Genomic DNA, 22,561 nt, shown 5'->3' with positions numbered 1-22,561 from the left:
AACCTTAACCCTCGGGCCCAAATATAGCCTATTTAATTTTTCCCTTTCCTTAACCTCTATTATTGTTTGAAAAATATTTATCTATCAATCAGGGGATGTAAAATTATCTACCCATATGATCTTGAAATATTTTCATAGAAAAATATTTCCCTCGTTTTCAGGGGCAAAATTTCTAATTTGAATAAGCAAACATACACAAACACATATTGTATTCCCTCACACACACACACACACACACACTTACACACCTAAGCATGCTTTTGTATTGACCTAGAATTGTACTTACCAACTACACTATAACAGATTCAACGGTTCCTGTAGCTGCTATCCATCCCATTCACATCCACCTGCCAAATCTTTATAACTATAACAACTTTATAACAACCATATAGTAACTATAACGAGTATATAAATAAATAACAATCACATAAAAAATCTGTTATTTTTCTAATGACTTTCTTTTTTTTCTTCTCCTTTTTTAGCTCTTCATAGTATAACTATAGAATCACTTTTGTTACACAGGGGAGCGCTGGAAAATGCTCCTTGTAGAGATAAGAAAGTCACTAAAAGATTTTTCCATTAGAATAAAAGTAGGCTCATAGAATTAGGGGAGCTTTTTGGGGCATTACAAGGGGATGGGGGACAGAAAAGAATTAAAAAGAGGGACAGGAGAGAGAGAAAGAGTGGCTAATAAGGAATTCTTTACCTAAAAAGGACTGTACTCTAAAAATTTATGTAGATACTTAACGAACCTCATAAAATTGTGTTAATTAAGGATGAGTTAAAAAAATAAATAATTGAAAGATTAAAACACATTTTAATTTTACTTATATAGATTTTAAAAGAATTTTTATATATTAATAATAATTATAAGTGTTTTTGATTTTATCAATTTTTATGATATTGAAAGATCGTGGTAATTTTTCTTAGGGAAAGTCTTTTTAAAGAAATTATAAGTAGAAACCCCTGGACAGGGGAAGGGGGCGGGGGCAAACCGGCCTCCTATATCCTGGAAAGCCTTGATTCAACACTGAATGTGTCCTATGTGGGGGGCGGAGGAGGAGAGGGTGGTTGTTAGAGGACAAGTTCAATTTTAGGGAGAAAGTACATGTGGAGAGAGGAATGGGGAGGGGGGGAGGTTAAGAAAAAAAGAGATGGGGAAAAGGGCAGTGAGGTGTGCGCAACGAGAGAGCCGGTCAAACAACAACAGAATGGAGAGAGGGGCGGAGAATTGTGTGTGAGTGGGTGTACACCTTACTATCAGGTGTAATAAGGAAAGGAGAGGAAAGAAAAGAATTTAGGGGGATGTAAGAGGCTATTGTAATCTTTTAAAATTTCACAGAGGGAAGCTTTTAGAATGGAGGCTAGGGGAGAGAAAATATTTAGAGACTCACCAAGCATGGAAATATCCATAAACGCAAAGATCAACAAATCGAAAAAGATAATAGACAAAATTAACAGTATATTATTCAAAGAACAAACTAAATTTCCAAGACAAACCCAAGAAAAATTATCAAAACACAGGATGGGTTAAAATGTAAATATACATTATACATATTTACAAATGTAATCTACTTACAGAAATAGTCCGTTTCAAGCTATCTGCCTAATTGCAAAAGAATCACCATGCACAAAAAATACAAGTTCATATGATATAAAACGGCTTAACGAGTTTAATTGATCGAAAATACTGTAAAGAGATGATTATATAGTTGCTATGTTCATACTATAAATTTAAAAAAAAACATTTAATACCCCCTCAAACCTATGGAACCCCTCATTAAACTCCATAAAAAAGCTTGGACGTTCATGCCTTACATTCCTTGACTTTCAGACAAAGCTATCCGATAAGAGTCAACTAAAGTACACACCCAATAGGTAGAGGAGCTTTGCACCTAAAAAGGCCAGGGAGAGGTATGTGTGCGTTTGGAGGGTGGGGGGGGGGGGGGTTAGAATTTTTAGTCCACGCGTGAGACAATAGGTAGGTTTTGATTAACAAATATACAGAACATGAATTAAAGCAATGTGGAAGTAATTGGCCTAATGTGGAAAATGGACAAAAAATGTATTTAAATTAAATGCTTTTTATTTGCCCATTTTAATTTTGTTTAATAAATGAGGACTTTAAACAAAAAGATTTTACATTTTTTTTTAGATTTTAAAGCATATTTACATAAGACAATAAGATATAATTAATTATAAATATCAGGGATAGGCAGCCGCGACTAAGCCTCAAATTTAACCCCGTATAGATGCTTAATTTTTTTTTAAATTAGGGATTGTCATATTTGGGCCAGGTTTATACTTAAACAAAGTTTTTAAATATAAAAAGTTAATTTGCTTGGCGGCTTATGCGCGGCTGTTGATTCCTAATAATTTTTTAACGAAACAAATTTTTAGATAAAATTGTAAAAGTAAAGGTATAGGTTTTGTGATTTTAAATTGTAAAAAGATGTTTTATTTTTACTTTTATTTTGTTACCAGCTAACATTCAGTAATAGAACAACAAAATAAAGACCTACATTTTTAGGGTGGCTTTTTAATACGGACAAACTAACATTTATATAAATATATAATATTGAGAAAAGATTTAAAATTAATTAAGTTTTAATAAATAGATTTGTCAAAATAATTGAATAAGGATGCTTAAATTTTGAGTTTTTATCATATATTTTTCGCTACTGACATATTTGTACCTTATTTTACCAGGAATCACCATACCAAAAAAAAATAATTTTATTATGCAAAAAATATATGTCAAATTCATAATTTCTAAAAATCAACGTTTCTGAATAATCTTACGAATTTTCTGGCAATACTCATCTAATTTACAAATTGCACCTAACTATCACAAGAATCATCATGTTAATTTTAATATTATTAAGATGCTTCTCATATTTTCTAATTACCAACTATAGTTGGTCGTTACGAACGGACGGAAAGATCGATCATAGTTACAGAAAAGCATTGCTTTAGAAAGTGTATTAACGAGTGAGCAAAAAAAACAATTCAAATTGCGCGGCTTGTGTTAATATCAGAAAAATACTACGCATAGCGTTAGAACTGCAATGAACTCTATTTTTTGGAAATATAAGAACGGTTCCTATGCTACGTATTGTTAGGGAGCTACGTGGTAAAATGTCCCAACTGAGTTAAAACTTGACAAGCCGCGCCATTAGAATTTTAAAAATGTCCACATTTTTTTTGCTCGCCCTTTAATTACAGATTTTGAAAATCAAGTGCAACAGCAAGCAGCAGTAGGTTGTTGTATGTATGTGTAAAATATATCAGGGATATTAAGGGATAGGACAATGGATTGGCATACCCAATAAAAATTAATAAAATATCCTTCAATAGATAAAATTATTGGTTAGGAAGTTTGGACATCAATTAGTTTATAAATCTTTGGGTACAAGTATAATTTAAAGTCCGTTGTCCCCTCCCTTCCTAAAAATTTACTCATGACCTAATTCATTTAAAGGAATGTATACACATAATTTTACCTCTAATTTACTACGGATTAATTACTTAAAAGTTTCAAAAAAATAATGATAAACCTATAGATATAGATATAGTTTTCTAAAAATTACTTTTGTCATAGTTATGCTAACAAAATATTATAAAACCTAGATTCAGCATACAACTTAATCTGTCCGTCTGACTGTCGGTCATGCTACAAATAGATCTATAGTGTAGATGTATATACACTACAGATAGCTACCTTCGCCCTTTTTTCAATAACCTTTTTCGTCTGCTAGCAAATTGTTTCTGCCAAATGGCTGTGTTAATTTTCCCATTCTTATTGGTTGATTTTCAAAGTTCCAATTAAAAGTCGGCACAAGTTCCTTGCGATAGAGAAATACAGTTATTTAACCCTTTCTCCCTCTAATGTTTTACTCGAATATGTTACAAAATACCACTGATTATCTGGTGTATAACTCACTTTGTCCATTTATCCTTCCATGATGTTTTGGTGCTTTCCTGCTTTAGGATCATAATCCTTGTTTATTCATCAAATAGAATATCAAACTTTAACTTGTTTTGAAGTATTTAAGCCCTCAAACTTTTGGTATAAACACCTTGAGACATGCACAGCATTATTATGGTAGGCCTAGCTTGACCTTCACTTCATTACTTAGGTTTTAGAGTAGCTTCTCTAAAATTTAAATTGTATGACTTTAGGAATAACACTATTCAATAATAAAATAATAGTTATTTTCTCGCTATTATAGACAGTTTTACGCAGGTATTAAAACGAAAAATTATATGTTTTAAGCTTGTATTAATATATTATTCATAGAAAATTGTCTATAATACGATGATATACACGATTGTACAGTTCTAGCCGGTTCTAACCCAGCGGATATTATTCAGTTTCGAGAAGCCCCACTGAAATAGATTTTATATTACTACTAGTGGCTTCGCTCTAGCCATAAAGGGGTTTAGCTCTAAAAATGGCTATGGGGAGTCAACCTAATCCCCAACATTTTTTTTGTATACATATACACATATCATTCTACTTTTTTATAAAGATTTCTGTTTAGGGAGTAGTAGACGTCTACTTAGATTAGTATAGCATTAGGAAAAAAATAACTTACTTCACAAATATATAGAAACTTAGTAGTTCTGTATTACTCTAAATAATAAATCTTTTAGGGAATTTATAAAAGTACACTAAAAGCAATGCAACAGCACCAGGGGTTATAGGCTCCAGTAAAAAAATTATTTACAGCCATGTAAAAATTTACCATATAAAAAAGGAAAACATTAAACATATTAGACAAAAATTGTAAAAATTATAGGAGCAAAATTGTTTGACTCCTATTGCCTTATCCCTGTAACCCTAAGTAGGACAGATTTGTGTTAATTGCATGTATACACCTGATATTTCCAGGGATTAAGAGAGTATGTTTGTTAAAAAAAAATAATCAAATATCTGACTAAGATATTGCATAAAAAAAACTATTCTTGCAAATAAAAATAAATGTTTCTTTAAAAGTGATTTTGGGAAATGCAGTTACATTTAAAGCTAGTTACAGCCGCCCGCCCAATATACGAGAATCCGCAGCCACCGTAAAAGTAAATATTGTGCAGCTGAGCATCCCTTTATTGGAAATAATGGGCGAAGTAGTTTTTTCCTTTTGCTTAAACCTGTCGGGGAGCCCTAGCCCTGAATTACCTGTGTATGTGTTGCCCTAATCATGTGGGCTACACTATGTAACATACCTAACCTGACACAAACAAACGAAAATAAGTTGGGGGCGGGATTATTTGTGGTTGACTTGGTAAATTTGAGGGGACTCGCCTGACAGAAACTGTTATATTTCATTAAAACGTGTCTAAAAAAACAGTTTAAAATGAAAATTCAAAAATTGTTTTAGATATTGATATATTCCGTCAACCCTAGAAATGTACATGCATATATTACATATGTATTTGATAAATAATTGCATGAAAGTAAGGTCAATTTAAATTTGCTGATAAACACTTTCTTTTCAAATATTGCAATATGATAAAATTTTACAGGGTGATTTTAAATAATGTTTTTTAAATTTTTTCTTTCCATGACATTTAGTAGGGATATGGAAGCAAATTACAAGTATAATGATATCTTGTATATTTATCTGTCTGTGTGTAGCGTAGGAACTCGATAACTGATGAACCGATATTATTTTCCTTTTACAGTAAAGCTTTTTTTAGTACTATGGTCGGTTTAAACTAATTTTAAAACTTATGTTCTGTAGTTAGCGAAATCCTTCCTGACGGAAAGAAAAACAGAGATCATGTTCTTCTATATATTAATAATTTTATAGTCACATTTTCAAAGTGGAGACAAAACACCTAATTTAAAAATGCCTAACTAAAATATCTAAATGCCTAATTAAAAAATACCTAATTCTAAACTATCATACTTTTTCACTAATATACCTAAAAGGGTCTTAAATAAGTTTTTGTTTTTAGTAGCAAAGCTACTCTGTAATTCCAATTGTCCATCTGACTATCTGTCCATCTCTTTGTAAGAGAAGAAGTGGAGAAAACTTAATTTTATCGGCTACTATTTAAGATAAAAGGCTAAAACTTCTCTTCACCATTCCCATTATTATGGAGCATCAATAACTATAAAACAAAACATCCATAGCAGAATTTTGGCTATTCTTATATTTTTCACATTTACCCCCATATCTTTAGCGTTTTTAGTCTGACTTTTAAAAATGAGCTAATATGGTTCTCCTTTCCCATATAACTTTTCATAGGTTCATGGGAGGTTTATAACTCATTTAGGAGGTTACCACCACACTGTCAAGAAAAAAATGTACCCCTCTTCCTCCCAACCTAAAGTGCCACTAGAGGCAATTAGGGGGAGTTGCTGATAGATAATATATATGTACTAATGGCTTCGCCCCTAGCCTCTAGGGGATGATCCAAGAGGTAATGAATTGGGTTTGATCAACCCATTTATTTTGTATTTTAGAGTTAAGAAGAAAAAGTAAAAAAATCTAGGGGGATTTTTATTTTGAAGAGGGGTTTACTCCACCACCCCCACTTTTTGATTTTAGTTTTAAATAGAAAAAAAAATTATTTGTCACTTTAGACTTTTATAAAATTAGGCATTTTAAAATTAGGTGTTTTGTTCCCTCTCCATATTTTCATTATTAGACTAGCTATGTGTATTACCTTGTCCTACATATATTAGGAAAAGCAAAAAAGCAAATCATTGAGAAAAAAAACATGTTAATAATATGGCAGCTATGACATTTCTGAAAATAAATACAACAATTTAATAAAAAAAACCTTCAAATTTTTCTGTTTTCAGGTTCAACATGATTAAAAAACCTTTGTAAAAATTTGGACAAAGAATGTTTGTATGTATGACGACATTTACAGTGATATTTTCACTTTTAATGTTTGAATTTACCGAAGGCATCTGTTATTATATTGTTATATATTATACAATACTTTGCAATCCTGTATGCTTATTCATAAATTAGGGTTTTCATTTGTTTAGCTCTGCATCATTCTAAATGATAGATACTTCAACCTTAGTTATCAAAACAGTATCATGGAGATTACTCATTACTAAATAACCAATAGTTGAGTAGAGAATGGCATATGTTCTACCAATTATTTAAATCAAAAAAGTTTCTGCTTTATTACCTAGTTTTCACATCAGTTGTTGTTGATTGACTATTAGCGGCAATGCCCCTAGAGGCCTCTAGGGCACTTGAGTGAAGGATGGAACAGTCGATCCTCAACTTTCTATTTTAGTTTTCCAAAAAAATATTTTAAGATATTTTTAGGTAGGGGTTTATTTTTTTAAGAGGTGATTTCTCTTGGGAGGTTTTTCCAAAATGAGTAAAAACAATCCTTGGACGCTTAAGAATGTTTATAGCAAAAGAGAACCATATTGGTTCAATGATTAACAATATCAGTTGCTACATACAGAGACACACAGAAATAATTTTGTAATATTTTGTGTAAAAGACAAGAAAAACTGGAATCGAATTTAAGAAAAAAATGATAAAATGCAAACATTTATTTAAAAGAAAACATTGTACCAATCACAACAACACACATATTTATTTATTGCTAATAATTATATTTGAATGCACAATAGCTAAAAAACTTGGATACTAAAGTGTATCATAAAACATGTACTGTAAGAAGTTTGAGTTAAGTCGGAAATACAAATGTTATTCTGTGGATTATTGGGTCTTTGGTATATCAGAAAAGTGTAATGACTTGGAGTGTTGATTCAAATTATGTCAATAGGCTGTGTGGTCTTTCAAATTGTTGAATAAAACCTTCCTTTGTATTTCCGATTTAACCCAAATGTTTATATTATATGTGAATGTATTATAAAAACCTTATATTGAATATCTTTATTTTTTGTTTTTTTACGTGCAACATTTTAATAATCAACAAAAAGTGGAAAGTGTCATGTGTAACGTCATAAAAAACGTCTATTATCCATTTCTTTTAGGAGATTCCTTTCACACTTCTCCTCTCATCCCTCTTTTTAAGACGTGTTTTTATGACGTCACACATGACACTTTCCAGCGCTTCACAAAACTTTTATTTCATCCAATGCAATGTGTTGAATTTAATCGTCCTCCAACTCTGTCCACTTCAGCTCCTCTACTTCAATGTTCAAATCCTGAAATGATAAAAAAAGCAATAAAAAAATTACAAAACATTTGAGCAAGGAAGACAAAATATATTGCTAGGGACGTCCAAGCTTTTTGTTTTGATGGGAGTTGTAAAAGGAGGCGTTTAAAAGGTTTAAAGATGGTAATATAATGTATTTTAAAAAAAATGAGCAAAATCAATCGACTACGAAGTGATCCATTAGTTGCCTCCTATGATAAAGGGTTTCAAGTTTTGGTGATTTTTTAAGTAATAAAACGTCATTTTATTTGCATTTGTTAAGGGGAAGGCATACGGCCGATAGAAAAAAAAACTTAACCTTTGCCATTGCCCATTCAACAAACTCTGTAAACAGGATTTCACCTAAACATTCAATTATATCAAAATTACACCATAAAAAAGCATATGAATATTCTTTGGCGTGCATAGCGTTTATGGGGGAAAGGGTATGAAAATTGTGGTAATTGTTTTAGTGGAGTGTTAAAACTCTCCTAACCAACTGAAAATAATTTGCTACTTTTGACCATTTTTCCTTATTTTTATTTGTATTATACTGTATCAATCAAATGTTAAAAAAATGGACTTTTAAAGTTTTACCTCCTTCATTTACATCAATAGAATCAAACTCTGCCTCTAGATCCTCAATCTCTCCCACCCACTAAAATAAAATGAATTTATATTTATTTCATCAGGAATTCATGACTTGGTTAGTTGGTAAATAATGCATTTGTCGCGTGCACTGTAAAGATCAACACTCATTTATATCATTTGATATACAAGTTTATAACAAATTTTTTACTAAAAGAATGTCACTATTTAAAAAAAAGAGATATTAATTCATTTAATATAGATAAACCTTTTGGTAACGATGTAAAAGCAATTCTTTTAGAGATAAAAGAACAAGAATGACAACATACAAAGAACAAAAAATCATAGATGGACAAACAAACAAAGTGTATTAGAAGAAGTAGAAAAAGAAGTATATATGATTATGAATAGACCACGAAAGTATAGAAAGTCACGAAACTTTCATATTGAATTGATAGATCTTTGTTGCATGACCAACAGACCGACTAGTTTAGTAAAATGTATACCAGATGCTCTTTAAAATGGTGTGTCTTCACAAAAAAATCAGTATTTTAATGAATTGACGAACCGAGAGAAAAGTGCATTTTAGAGTAACCTTACTACAAAAAAAGGTCAAATAAGATTTAAATATAATATGTAAATGTAAATTATTTACCTTCTCGAGAGTGTCTTTGGCATTAACAAACTCATCTTTGCAGATCTTACTGTCTTGTCCCTCGTCGATTCTAAACAAATGGTAATAAAAGCACATTTAAAGGTAAAATAAAGCATTACAAAAACTTAAAAACATGTACATTTTTTGTTCTAATTTACTATTTTTTCTTTCCAAATAGGAGCAAAATCAAATCATACAACTTATGTATATTTAAAGGTGTTTAGAAAAAGCATTAAAAGTTATAAATAATTCTTTAAACAAATATATATTGAAATTCTGCCTGAACAACTTAGAAATCACCATTACACAGTTATATACATATTACATTACGGCGTGATGGAAGATAAGCATTATAGAACTCAAATTGCGTGGTAAATGATCTAGGGTGGGTTAAAATAAATTTGATGAATGGGCATTTTAATTTATTTTTCTAATGTCATTTTAGATACGCAGCTATATTATTATTAGCTGATGTCCGTAGGTGCGTATATATCCTATTTTCATTGTCCTACAGTTTTTTTAAAAATTATAATATGTTTTTTTTTAAAGAGAAGCTTTTCTACAATTAGGGTCGGTCCGTCCGTCCGTCCGTAACGGATAGCTTATTTTTCTAATTTAGGCATGTTAAAATTGTCCTATCGATTTCAAACTTTGCATGGCGATTCCTGTAGAAGTTAGATACGAGTTAGAAAGCGTAGCAACTCTATAATCATTACCAGAATGTCCGTACGTCCATTTTAAACATGTTGATTTTTTTACATTTTTAACAACAAATTTGTATGTGACCTAATTATCCGATTGGTCTGATTTTTGGTATACTGATTCTTGTGCCAACAAAGTACAATATTATAAGCGAAGCAACTCTATAATCAAGTCCTAAAAATGTAAGTATGTTCATAAATATTATCCTGTAGCAAGCAGTTTTTTACTCTTATACATTTACATTCTGATTATTCAGTTCTGACATTAAGTGTTAATGTCCGTTTGTCCTACCGTTTCAAAGCTTCGCTTTTATGGATGTTGTCATCCTTGTTAAATTACCAATTAATGTTACTCTACTTATAGACATAATTGTTCTTGATTAACATTCTTTACTATATTCAATTGAAATATAAATGATTAATTTTGATTGAAATAGTACGTTTAAAAATATATTTCAGACATACTATTCCTATCATGCCATACTATAGGTTCTCTTTTAAAAGCTTTTCTATAATTAGGGTCGGTCCGTCCGTCCGTCCGTCCTTTAGCTCTTTTCGTTAATTAAGGCATGTTAGAAATGTCCTATCGATTTCAAACTTTGCGTGATGATTTCCACAGGAGTTAGGTACGAGTTAGAAAGAAAAGCAACTCTATAATCGTTACCAGAAAGTCCGTACGTTCATTTTAAACATGTTGATGTTCAACTTTTTTAACATCAAATTTTTATGTGATAAAATTATATAATTGGTCAGATTTTTGGAATACTGATTCCTAGGACAACAAAGTACATTGTTTTATGCGAATCATCTATATAATCAAGTCTTAAAAATGTAAGTATGTCCTTAAACAATATCCTGTATTTGCGCAGTTTTTCATCGGATTTACTTACATTTTTGTTTCGTTCGACTTTTATACATTTATAGCCTGATTATTCAGTTATGACACTATACAAGTGTTAATGTTCGTTTGTCCTATCGTTTTAGAGCTTCGCTTTTATGGATGTTGTCATCCTTGTTAACCTTATACTTTAACACAGGAAATATTTCAAATTAATTTCAAGTTATCAAATATTTATAAAAAATATATATCATTTTTGATTTATTTATACAGAAAGTTTTATACGTAAATACTAATTTATAACCAACTAAGGACTTTTTGCCCATGAGAAGTAGCAAAGCAGATTTTTAAAAAATAGCAGCCTAAAAGGATAAGACAATGGACCATCAATTGAGATCCTCCATACAATAATCCAATGATAAGAGGCGAAAAAATTACCAGTCTGCAGATCATAATATGACACTACTATATAGTAGAACCAACAAATCAAAATTCTACAGAAGTACCCAAAGTTTTTAAGCCCACTAATAAGATAATATAACGTGTTTGTTCAAACTTTGGGTATCAGTACAACGACCTTGCAGCCAAATTTTATTAATTTACAATCTAAAACAAAATAAAGCAAAAATTCATGTTTTAAATGCGGGAAAGGGCCTGTACAATAAAAACATTTTATATTTATTAGAAATATAAATTTAAATATAAGGCATGGAAAATGTTGTATGTTATTTAAAATATGAAGTAAATATATCCACAATATTTTACAGATAAAAAGATATATTTTGGAAGTATAAACAAGGAAAATAATATCCATAGAGAATCTACATTCTTATTAAAACGAAACTATCCTTTTTTAACAATTTTTTTGAGAATAGTCCCTTTCGTAACATCGCCCCAAAAGGGGCGATTCGTTGTATTTTTAAAATGGCTTTTTATATGTCATTTTAGGTTAGGTTAGGTTATATTGGGTTAGGTGATTGCCCCACAGGGTTAGGTAATTAACACCGCAGGGTTAGAGCCCCCCGCAGGGGCTAGAAATAGGAGAAAAGCTACTGTGAAAAATACGAAGAATCGCCCCATTAGGTGCGATGTTACAAAAGAGACTATACCCAATATTTTTATTTGTCTTTTAAACAATGTTCAATTTGATATACTTAATAGTAGCTGCCCTATAATTAATGTCGCCTGTCAATCCTTAAGTTTTGGATTTACTTCTTTCGGGTTCTTTCTTCCCCTCTTTTTTATTTATCTTTTTTATAACTAAACATCTCTCCTCTAAAACATCACTTTACTCGTTTGTCCATTCATGATCTTTTAAAGCTTTTAAAGCTTCTCTACTTTTAGAAGTTGTAAACTTTAATGTCATGATAATCCAACTGGTGACCACTTTTTAAGTATTTGTACATTGAAGTAAGAGAGGACACGAGCTATATGTAACTGTACACATGAGGTGGGGACCCTGTGTCGACTTTCAATTAGGTCTTTGAATATCGGCAAATAGCGTCAGAAATATAAACACAGCCAAGTCGCTACAAAAGAGCAGAAAGAAGTTTTCTATTCCACGAATAAGATCCCCATCACTTGGGCCAGGTAGTTGTCTGGGTTATATAAATTTACTAAATACATTTATTATTTGTAAACAGCAAGTAAGAATTATGGAGTAGCTTTAGCACAATAAGTTTAGTAAATATGTTGTAAACTAACCTGTCAAAAGCTTGATAGAACTCAAAGAACATCCGCAGAGACTGAAGAAATAATCGAAATTCGCTGAAAAAAAATAGTTTTTTTGTTATCAAGAAAAGGCCAAAAAATACGATAATATTTTTATATCAAATGCTATACTAAAATCAAACCTACTCAATAGTACGTTATTGTAGATTTAAATTGGATCTGCTTAGGCAACATGAAAAAACTTTGAAAACGTTGAGAACTTGAAGTACGCAATTAATTTTACTAAACAAATAGGGCAGTTATTGAAAGTCTCTAGATAAATATTGATATCATGTACATTAATAAAACAAAATTAGATCTATTTTAGCATTATATTTCAAAAAAAAAAAAATACTAAACCTGAACTCAATATAGTCATATCCATGTTCACCACCCTCTGTCCTGTTCTTACTGTAGTGAAACCTTACCTGAACTCAATATAGTCATAGCCATGTTCACCACCCTCTGTTCTTACTCTAGTAAAACCTTACCTGAACTCAATATAGTCATAGCTATGTTCATCACCCTCTGTTCTTACCAGTGTTTCGGAGCGGGAGCCAAGAGCAGCAACATTTTTGGTGGAGCCGGAGCCGGATCCGGAGCCGTATTTTTCGTTAAAAACTGCTCCGGCTCAAGATCAGCTAAAAGTGATTTTTTAAAGTAATAATATAATTTGGCAACGGTCTATTTCCATATAATAAACTGAAAAACTATTGTTACTTAACAAATAGACACATATCCTTCTACTTTTATATAGCTTTAATCAAAAAAAGCAAAATATTTTATATTATTTATTCTATTTTATCAATTTGAATTGATATATTAATTTTAAGGTAGGAGCCGGAGCTGGAGCCGTATTTTCAGATACGGCTTCGCGGAGCCGGAGCCGCATCAAAATTAAACGGCTCCGACACCCTGGTTCTTACTGTAGTAAAACCTTACCTGAAATCAATATAGTCACCTCCCTCTGTTCTAACTGTAGTGAAACCTTACCTGAACTCAATATAGTCCCCTCCCTCTGTTCTTACTGTAGTAAAACCTTACCTGAACTCAATATAGTCACCTCCCTCTCTTCTTACTGTAGTGAAACCTTACCTGAACTCAATATAGTCACCTCCCTCTCTTCTTACTGTAGTGAAACCTTACCTGAACTCAATATAGTCACCTCCCTCTCTTCTTACTGTAGTGAAACCTTACCTGAACTCAATATAGTCACCTCCCTCTCTTCTTACTGTAGTGAAACCTTACCTGAACTCAATATAGTCACCTCCCTCTCTTCTCACTGTAGTGAAACCTTACCTGAACTCAATATAGTCACCTCCCTCTCTTCTTAGTGTAGTGAAACCTTACCTGAACTCAATATAGTCACCTCCCTCTCTTCTTACTGTAGTGAAACCTTACCTGAACTCAATATAGACACCTCCCTCTGCTCTTACTGTAGTAAAACCTTACCTGAACTCAATATAGTCATAGCCATGTTCACCACCCTCTGTGCTGTTCTTTCTGTAGTGAAACCTTACCTGAACTCAATATAGCCATAGCCATGTTCACCACCCTTTGCTCTTACTGTAGTGAAACCTTACCTGAACTCAATATAGACACCTCCCTCTGCTCTTACTGTAGTAAAACCTTACCTGAACTCAATATAGACACCTCCCTCTGCTCTTACTGTAGTAAAACCTTACCTGAACTCAATATAGACATCTCCCTCTGCTCTTACTGTAGTAAAACCTTACCTGAACTCAATATAGTCATAGCCATGTTCACCACCCTCTGTCCTGTTCTTACTGTAGTGGAATGCTCTAAAATAAATAAAAATAATCAGAAGAAAAATAAGTTTTGGACAAGAAAACAGTAAACAAAAATATTACGATTATTTTACAAATGCCATGAAGTTAAAAGGGCTTAGACAATTAATAAAGGTTTTATGTAATTTGTATAATCATACAAATCAAAGTCAACTATTATTTTTGCAGTATGGCTTCCAAGCTGATTAATATCCACTGGATTAAAAATTGGTTCACAGGTGTACTGAAAGCCATGTATGCTGTATAGCTTAGTATAACAGACAATTAACAACGAAATTTTAATAAAAAATATATAATAATTACCCCTGGGAATAACAAAGCTGGTTTTATTCTTATAATTTTTCAGTTTAATGTCTGCGCAAGGCAATCATACAGTGTGATAAATAAATATTCTAAATTTCTGTCATAAACTGATGTATTGTTTGAAGTATAATACAAAAAAATGTCTGGATTTGCGACATTTTGAATTTTCTTGTTTCATTACAAAACCTTACATGATAGATTGAATTCTGCATCGGAAATTAAATGACTATACCAATATTACAAAAGATATAGAGGACAAAAAAAGAAAAAAAGTTAGCAAGCAAGGTATTTGAGGAAAAAATATTAATATCAGGTATCTTGGGGGATGAGACAATGGACTATAAATTGATATGGATGCGGTTCCAGGACAAACGTAGGAGTCCCAAACGTCAGAGTTTACAAAGGCAGGAGTGTTGAAATATTTAATTAAGTATTTCTATACAAATTAGGTTAGGCTAAGATATGAATTTACAATTAAGCCCCCCGCAGGGGTTAGGCTTTTAAAAAACCTATAAGATGGTCTAAAAAGGTTATGCTAGGTTAAGTGTCCACTCCGATGTCTGGGACTCCTGCGTTTGTCCTGGGACCATACATGCTGCCTAATGATGATAACAATACTACAAGTTCAGTAAATTAAAATTATTAGCTTAAATTTTTGACACTATTAGTTTGGAACTAACCAATTACACTTTAATACAAGTACCCAAAGTCTTTGAGTCAACGAACATTGGGCACCAACTTAATTTACAGTCCAATGTCGCTTCCTTCCCTGTCTTGCATATTATTTACAAGTGCAAAGTATTTTATCTTAATAATCTAAAATGTATGCAATTTAAATAGATTTGTCAAAGTCTTGTTAGATCTTGTAAACTGTTTATAACAACAAAGATAACATCATCCATGAAGGCGAAGCACATCAATTTAGAAACAAGGACAAAGAAATATTAAATATTATAAAGACTGACCAAATTCATTGCTAATACTATAATATAAAATAGTAAGTTTTTTTTGTTTAAAATGAAGGTTTCGCTTACCACAGAACCGATATGGTTCTCCTTTACAGTGAAGCCTTTTATATGGTTGGTTTTAGGCTATTTATTCTTTTAAAAAGTCTGGGTATCGTTTTAGGCTATTTTCTGTCCTTCCATATCCCTTCGAATATAGAGCCCCTAGATGCTAGGGTCGAAGTCGCTAGTTTGCCATGAAACACCCCACGAATCACAAATTTAAAAATCAAGTTAAAAGGCAAATGTAAGAAAATAAAAAAAAGATATATTTAAATGGACAGAGAAACTTTTAGAGTAATCATGCCTAGGCGAACGTATACAAACTAAATGTAGGAAAGCTTTGCATTTAAAACATAGACAAAAAGGCAGAAAATATATGGGAATGTAAAAAAATGATGCAACACTTAAAGGTACCTTTTAACCGCAGGTTTGTATGAAAACAACAAAAACCTTAAAATTAATTAAGTAGGGACTTCTGGTTTCTTTAGTTTAATGTATTAGAATTGCAACCATTTCACAATTAGGTTGGTTAGGTTAAGTTTGGTTGTTAGGTTCACACCAAGGTGAAGGTGAAGGCTTGGGTACAGGTTGGTAGAGGACATCGGACTGAAAATTGCATTGGTACCCAAAATTGTAAAACCAAAAAACTTTGAATACTTAAAAAAAAGAAATTTTATCCGATTCCAAACTATTACTGTTCACACTTTAAAACTAATAATCTAGGGGGTATTTTTTTATAATCATTGGGGATGTTTGTATATCAATTTATTGTCAATTGTCTTACCCCTAAATATAGAGTTTGGTATACCTGTTGATGGCTGGTTTACAATTAAACAGCTCCTTGTGCCCAATTACATCTCTCACCCCCTAAAGTCAACTTTGTTTAACAGATTTTGAAGCAATACTTTTGATATTAGATTTTAAATGAACACATACACTTTTGGTTCTTGTAGTTAAAAATACTGTGCATAAAAATACTAAAATATTTTTAAAAATCAGCCATCTATCTAAAAAAGTAGCCAGAAAATCAGGTGTTAGAAAAATCTGTAAAAAGTTTCCTTTGAGACTTCAGCAAGAGAGAGAAATCCATTTCCATTGACATCAATACTATCCCACAATTCTTTTCGAGCGTTATACCCATCCTAAATAAAAACAGGGATGACAACTTCCATATTAGAGAAGCTTAACAAATTCAGACAAATTAACATTATCAAATAAACTACTCCAAAATTACTTTAATAAAAATGCTTTCATTTTTTAAAGTTAATACATTTGTAATTAATCATATAGGGAATTATTTATTGCATGATAATGTTATTTTGCAGTAGTAATCCAATAATTTTACAATAATAAATAATTAGCATTATTGGTGATATTGATATAGATATACATAGATTTGATGATTAATTTTGCCATTATCTGAAGTATTATACATACATGGGTTTGTCCGTACGTTGAAATATCAAAGTATATTCAGTAAAATGACTATATTTACAAAAAGTAGTAGTCTTTTGAAGCATTACTGACAGACCGATTAAGAAAATCCAATACTGGACGATTATTGGTACAGGGAATCCTCATCCCATTTTAAATTTGAGTTTCAAAAGAGTTAAAAACATTTTTGGGAGGGAAGGGGGGTGAAGAAACCCTCTTCAAAAATAGTTTAAAACCTTCCCAGGACCTATAAGAAGCTTCACTGTAAAGGAGAACAATTTCGGTTTAGTGGTTAGCGAGATCCTTCGGGACAGACAAAAAACGCTTACTACTTTATATAATAGGATATGAAAGAACTGATGGCTGGACATCATTTTTTTTATAGCTACGCTAACTTAATTTTTTCTTGTTTTTTGGTGAATTATTTATATATGAAATAGTACATTAATATGGCCAAGAAAACAAGTCAATAAGTATTCTTTGATATTAGGGTTATTAATGTATCTGCAGGTAACACAGATACATACACATGTGTAGGCATTATACATGTAGTACAAATGATTACGTCATTAATTAGTGTGCATTACGTAAGTTTCTAAATTATTGACCAAAACTCAATCTTAAAAGCTTATAATCATATAGTCCGCCAGCCATGCCTATAACATTAGGTTTTGAAGCGAAATTTAGCGTATGATGTATATTCGGTACTTCCCCTCAAAGTGACTATAGAGCACAGATCCCCCCTCCCACTCTTATTTTGAAATTATAATTATTGTAGGGGTATTTTTCTTTATGCCTAACCTTTTTGAGGAGAAACTGACCCTGCAGGGCTTATACATGTAATGTCTTAACTATGCGGGACTAAACTGACCTTTTCAATTTTCTTTCAAGCTAGGGTGGGGTAATTATTAGCTTGACAAAGCACTTGGAACACTTTATATTGTTATGAAGAAAAAGGGCACTACATATAGTAGTATATAGGTATATAGTAGCTGCACTATAAACTTAACTTTTAATCCAAACTGGTATGTAGAGACAGTAAAGGTAAATAATAATCATATTTCCTTTTTATTCAATATACATACATACAATATACAATACATGCTAGGACCTCAATATTTAGTTATGTTTAAAAATTAAAACCAGCTCATAAAAGACAAAATATACTTTAAAAGTTATAAACAACTATGGTTTTGGGGTTTTAGGAGGCACAAAAAATAAATTGTTTTATTAGTAGGGAAGCTACTGTACAATTTACCTTGTCTGCCCGCCCGTCAGTCCGTAAAATTAGTTCTTGTGTACCTAATGATTTTTAGGGGGAAGATGCAGATTATTTTGTCAGTCGATCTGTCGGCCATGCTAAAAAAACATATAAATGTTTGTTTCTTTTAAAGGTTTCGAGGTGTTTATTTCTAATTATCATAAATTCTCTCTCTTTATTTTTCTTTTTATTACCATCTATCATCTGCACTACGACTCATTTTGTCTTTTTTTATTTATTCATCTTTTTGTACTTCACCACTCATAGATGCTTTTATCCTTGTTTATATTTTGTGTACTGGTTTCTGTACTCGAACCAGACCCAATCCAAAGGATCCTTTCTATACATGCTGTTCATTGTTTATGTATATAAAGAAATTTGGTAAATTAATCATCATACATAATAATAATAATAATATTCGGATCATGTCCAAAACACGAAGGAACATCTATAGGCGATTTCCCTGTGTCACTGTCTAGTTGATCTTAAAAAAACCTTCCCCAACGTTTAAACATATCAAAAATACAGGTAAGCTAATCAGGGTAAGGCTACTTCGTCTTTAAGTATAGGCTTTGTAGGTTAAACCCTCTGCAACGGTTACCAATAATGAAAAAAACTACCTTCTCTTTTTATATCTTTTTTAAAGTGAGGGGGGGGGGGAGAGCTGTTCTGGGATCTACTGCAGTTCACGGTAAATATTGCTGGTAACGAATATTGCCAAAAATCTATTCATTTTAAAGGCTGCTAGCTGCCAAACGGCTGAACGTAAAGATCATACCTGCACATTATTTTAAGCGGTATAAGAAGGCCTACAAATAATCTGAAATAGCCAAGATCCAATGATGCACAGGGAAAGCTTCACTGAAGAAAAAACGCGTAAAATAGGCCTTTTTTGCAATGCGAGATAATTATGCATTATTGATTTATGGCTATTCCAGATTATTTGTAGACCTTCTTATGCCGCTCAAAACAGTGTGCGGGCATGATCTGTACGTTCAGCCGTTTGGCAACTAGCAGCCTTTAAAATTCATAGATTTTTGGCAATATTCGTTACCAGCAATATTTTACCGTGAACTGCAGTAGATCCCTGTTCTGTGCTCGCTAGACATTTTGAGGAAAAGCACCGATATATATTCTAAAACTAGCATGTTGACATCATGTCAGACAACTTTTGTTAAAGCCATAGAGTATTAAAATCGACATAAACCCTTGATATTGTATATAGTGAGAAGTTTAACAGTTTTAACAGTGTAGTTCATAACCGAGACTCGATAATACATTGAAAGCTTGCAACGCATGTAAAGGTGCAAAAAAGGCTTGGTTGCCGCGAGTTGTCTCTAGCCTCACTTCCCATATTTTTTAGTCTTTGTCGACTAAAACTTTTTTTACTTGATCCTAATATACTTTCCAGTTACAATATTCATGTTGAGAGCTTTTTAGCTTTTCTAAAGTCAATATACAACATTGGAATCACAGCTTGAGGCATACCCTCATAAACAAAGGTATTGTCATTAATATTAATTACTTGGATGTTGCACCAGATTTTCATGTACTTTAATAAAGTGGCTAAAATAATGCAGCTGGCTAAAATAATGAAGCGCACCATCCACCCTCTTTACCCCTTCCTCACCTCTTTTGTAGGATGAACAAACTGACCAACAGATGACGTCAATACTAGCAAAATAAATTGACGACAAATTTTCCCCTGTCAATATATATATGTATTTTGTGTCCATTTTAACAATAAAAAATGTCAATGGCGTTACAAATGTATATTTATTGTTACCTCTTAGAACTTATACCACGCACATGAAGATGATTAAAGTCGCTCTACAGATTATGACGTCATACGATAAAATAACTAATGAGAGGCCAGAATTAATTTTACCATTGGTCAATTTTAGTGATTACTGGCCTCTTATAACGACGTCATAATCTGTTAAAGGACTTTAATCATATTCCACGCACATGTCAAACAATAACACAAAATTTATTTGTGTAATTAAGGTTTGAAAAGGATAAATGAGCCCCCGAACCACTTTTAACACATATTTGGTCCAATTGGTTATTTGAAGGAAAAAATTACAACACCGTCTACTCTACTCTGAGAGTATACGCAATGGCGTCGTCGTCGTTTTGGGAAGCTTTAAGTTTACGTGCACTTATTTTTAATATAGCACGAAATACGAATTAAATTAAAACACTTGTACAGCAGCTTTGCAAATAAAAATAATAATGATGTATCAAAGATTTCTTGGAACCACTGATATATATATAAAGTCAGTGATTATTATTTATTCATGTTATCTTTTACTTGTAAAGAATATCAATTAATCATCTAAGCGTGTACTTTTAGAAGGGCGGCTGATGGGGGGGGGGGTCTTGATAATACCTCAGCCCCTCTCTGACAAAATATCCCTAAACCTGCCAAGAGCAACGATCATATCAAACTTCTCTGTTCAGCCATTTGTAGGATCCTACTGATCATGCACTCACATTCATACTCATGTGCATAATACAAATTCCTTAGTATTCTTATATATAAAAGTAACAGGATGTCTGTTGATGTATGTGTGTAACAAAGGATCTTACAAATAGCTGAATAGATTTAGTGTATTATTTTTAAGTAAAGCTTCTCATAAGTAAAGTGGTGATTACTCCCCCCCCCCTAATTTAAAATATAGCCTAACCTTTAAGGAGGGGGTATTTACCACCCAAAATAATTTTTTTTTGGGGGGGAATACCCCCCCCCCCCCCAAATAAATAATCAACAAAAAATTTTTTAACGTGCTTCGCTTAGGTAGGTACCTTTTTACATAATTAAATTACCCCCCCCCCCCTAAAAAAAAATTTTACCTTTGGGGTAAATTTTGGGGGGGGGGGGTAAAAAATTTTCCCGCCAACAGATTTCAGGGAGGGTAATTACCCCACCCCCAAGCAAATTTTACCCCCGGGGTAAAACTTTTAGGGGAGGAAAAAAAAATTTGCAACGCGCTTCGCGCGCCATTTTACCCCCCCACCCCCAAATAAAATTACCACCCCCCTTACAAAATTTTTACCGTCCCCAAATAAAAAAGCTTTGACGCCTCTTATTCTGAGGATAGGTGAAAGGTCAACTGCTTTAGACCTACCCCTTAATTAAATTAAAAGAATAGAGAGTGCCGCAGCAAAGTTGAAATTTGTTTTCATCTGCTAGAACAAGGGTCATTGCAAAATGGGGTAGGTTGTCTAGTTTTTGTTGTATTATTACCGATCATAACAGACAAACTAAAAAAAATGATAAAAAGATACTAACCTCAGTTTTCTCGAATGGTAGTTTGCTGTTAATCTCATCCCAATCTAGCGACATTTTGGATTGCTGATTAATAAAATATTGCTTGTTATAACAACTTAAAACTTTTTTTGCATGTAAAAAGTAAAATTTTTTTTTTTGGTTATTATTTTTAATTTATAATAGTATGGAATATTATTGTAAAATCATATACAGAAACTTTTCAAGTTGGTTGTTTCTAATCATTTAAAGGCAATTAAAGTATTTTTTTTATTACAGGCAAATGCTTTTGCTTTCTCACAATCAGCTCTATTGATCAAAATAAAGTAACCCTTTGTTTACCGCATTACAGATGATAAGATTAGATTTAGAATAGTTAAGAACCAACAATGTACAAAGAAAACGCAGTATCTATAAACGCGCAAAAAAGTCCTCTTTGCAAGATTAGTAGGTCTTGATTTAAAATTATTTTCTTAATTATATTTTGTTTAGTGAAAGGTTGTTTAATAATCATAAAGTAATGAGTCATTTCTGGGAAAAAAGGGAAATCTTCTTAAAAGTTTATTGAATACACAGGATAATAATAAATATTTAATACTCTTAATATAAATAATCGGCAGATTTCCTTCAGTCACAGAACCCCCCCCCCCTTAATTTAAAATAAGTTTTTAAAAAGGAAAAAGTAGGAGGGGGGGGGGATGCTTTACCCCTAACAAAGTTGGTGCCCTAACCCTGCAGTGCTAACCTGTCCTAATATAACCTAACCTAACCTAAACAAAGCAGTCAACAAAACAATTAAACTGCCCTTATTTAAATTTATTTCAAAACAAGCTGGGAGGT

The 22,561-nt window shown here is 32.1% G+C and overlaps 1 protein-coding gene across 1 annotated transcript; it reads right to left on the bottom strand.

The window, feature by feature from the left end:
• Positions 1–8,027: 8,027 nt before the first annotated feature.
• LOC145324176 (flagellar calcium-binding protein-like) lies at positions 8,028–21,809 on the bottom strand. The gene is made up of 9 exons (XM_080166802.1): positions 21,746–21,809; positions 16,816–16,897; positions 16,564–16,624; positions 14,374–14,439; positions 12,632–12,694; positions 9,389–9,458; positions 8,743–8,803; positions 8,465–8,508; positions 8,028–8,155 (listed from the first exon to the last, which is right to left on the bottom strand). The coding sequence occupies exons 1-9, from the start codon at positions 21,797–21,799 to the stop codon at positions 8,102–8,104; spliced, it is 555 nt and encodes a 184-aa protein (XP_080022928.1). The 5' UTR covers positions 21,800–21,809; the 3' UTR covers positions 8,028–8,101.
• Positions 21,810–22,561: the final 752 nt, after the last annotated feature.

The sequence above is a fragment of the Acartia tonsa genome, chromosome 7 (assembly GCF_053477335.1).
Source record: "Acartia tonsa isolate MP-2025a chromosome 7, ASM5347733v1, whole genome shotgun sequence".
Taxonomy (NCBI): Eukaryota; Metazoa; Arthropoda; class Copepoda; order Calanoida; family Acartiidae; genus Acartia; species Acartia tonsa.
Note: the sequence above shows the minus strand (reverse complement) of the source record. Positions and strands in the feature narration are given on the sequence as shown.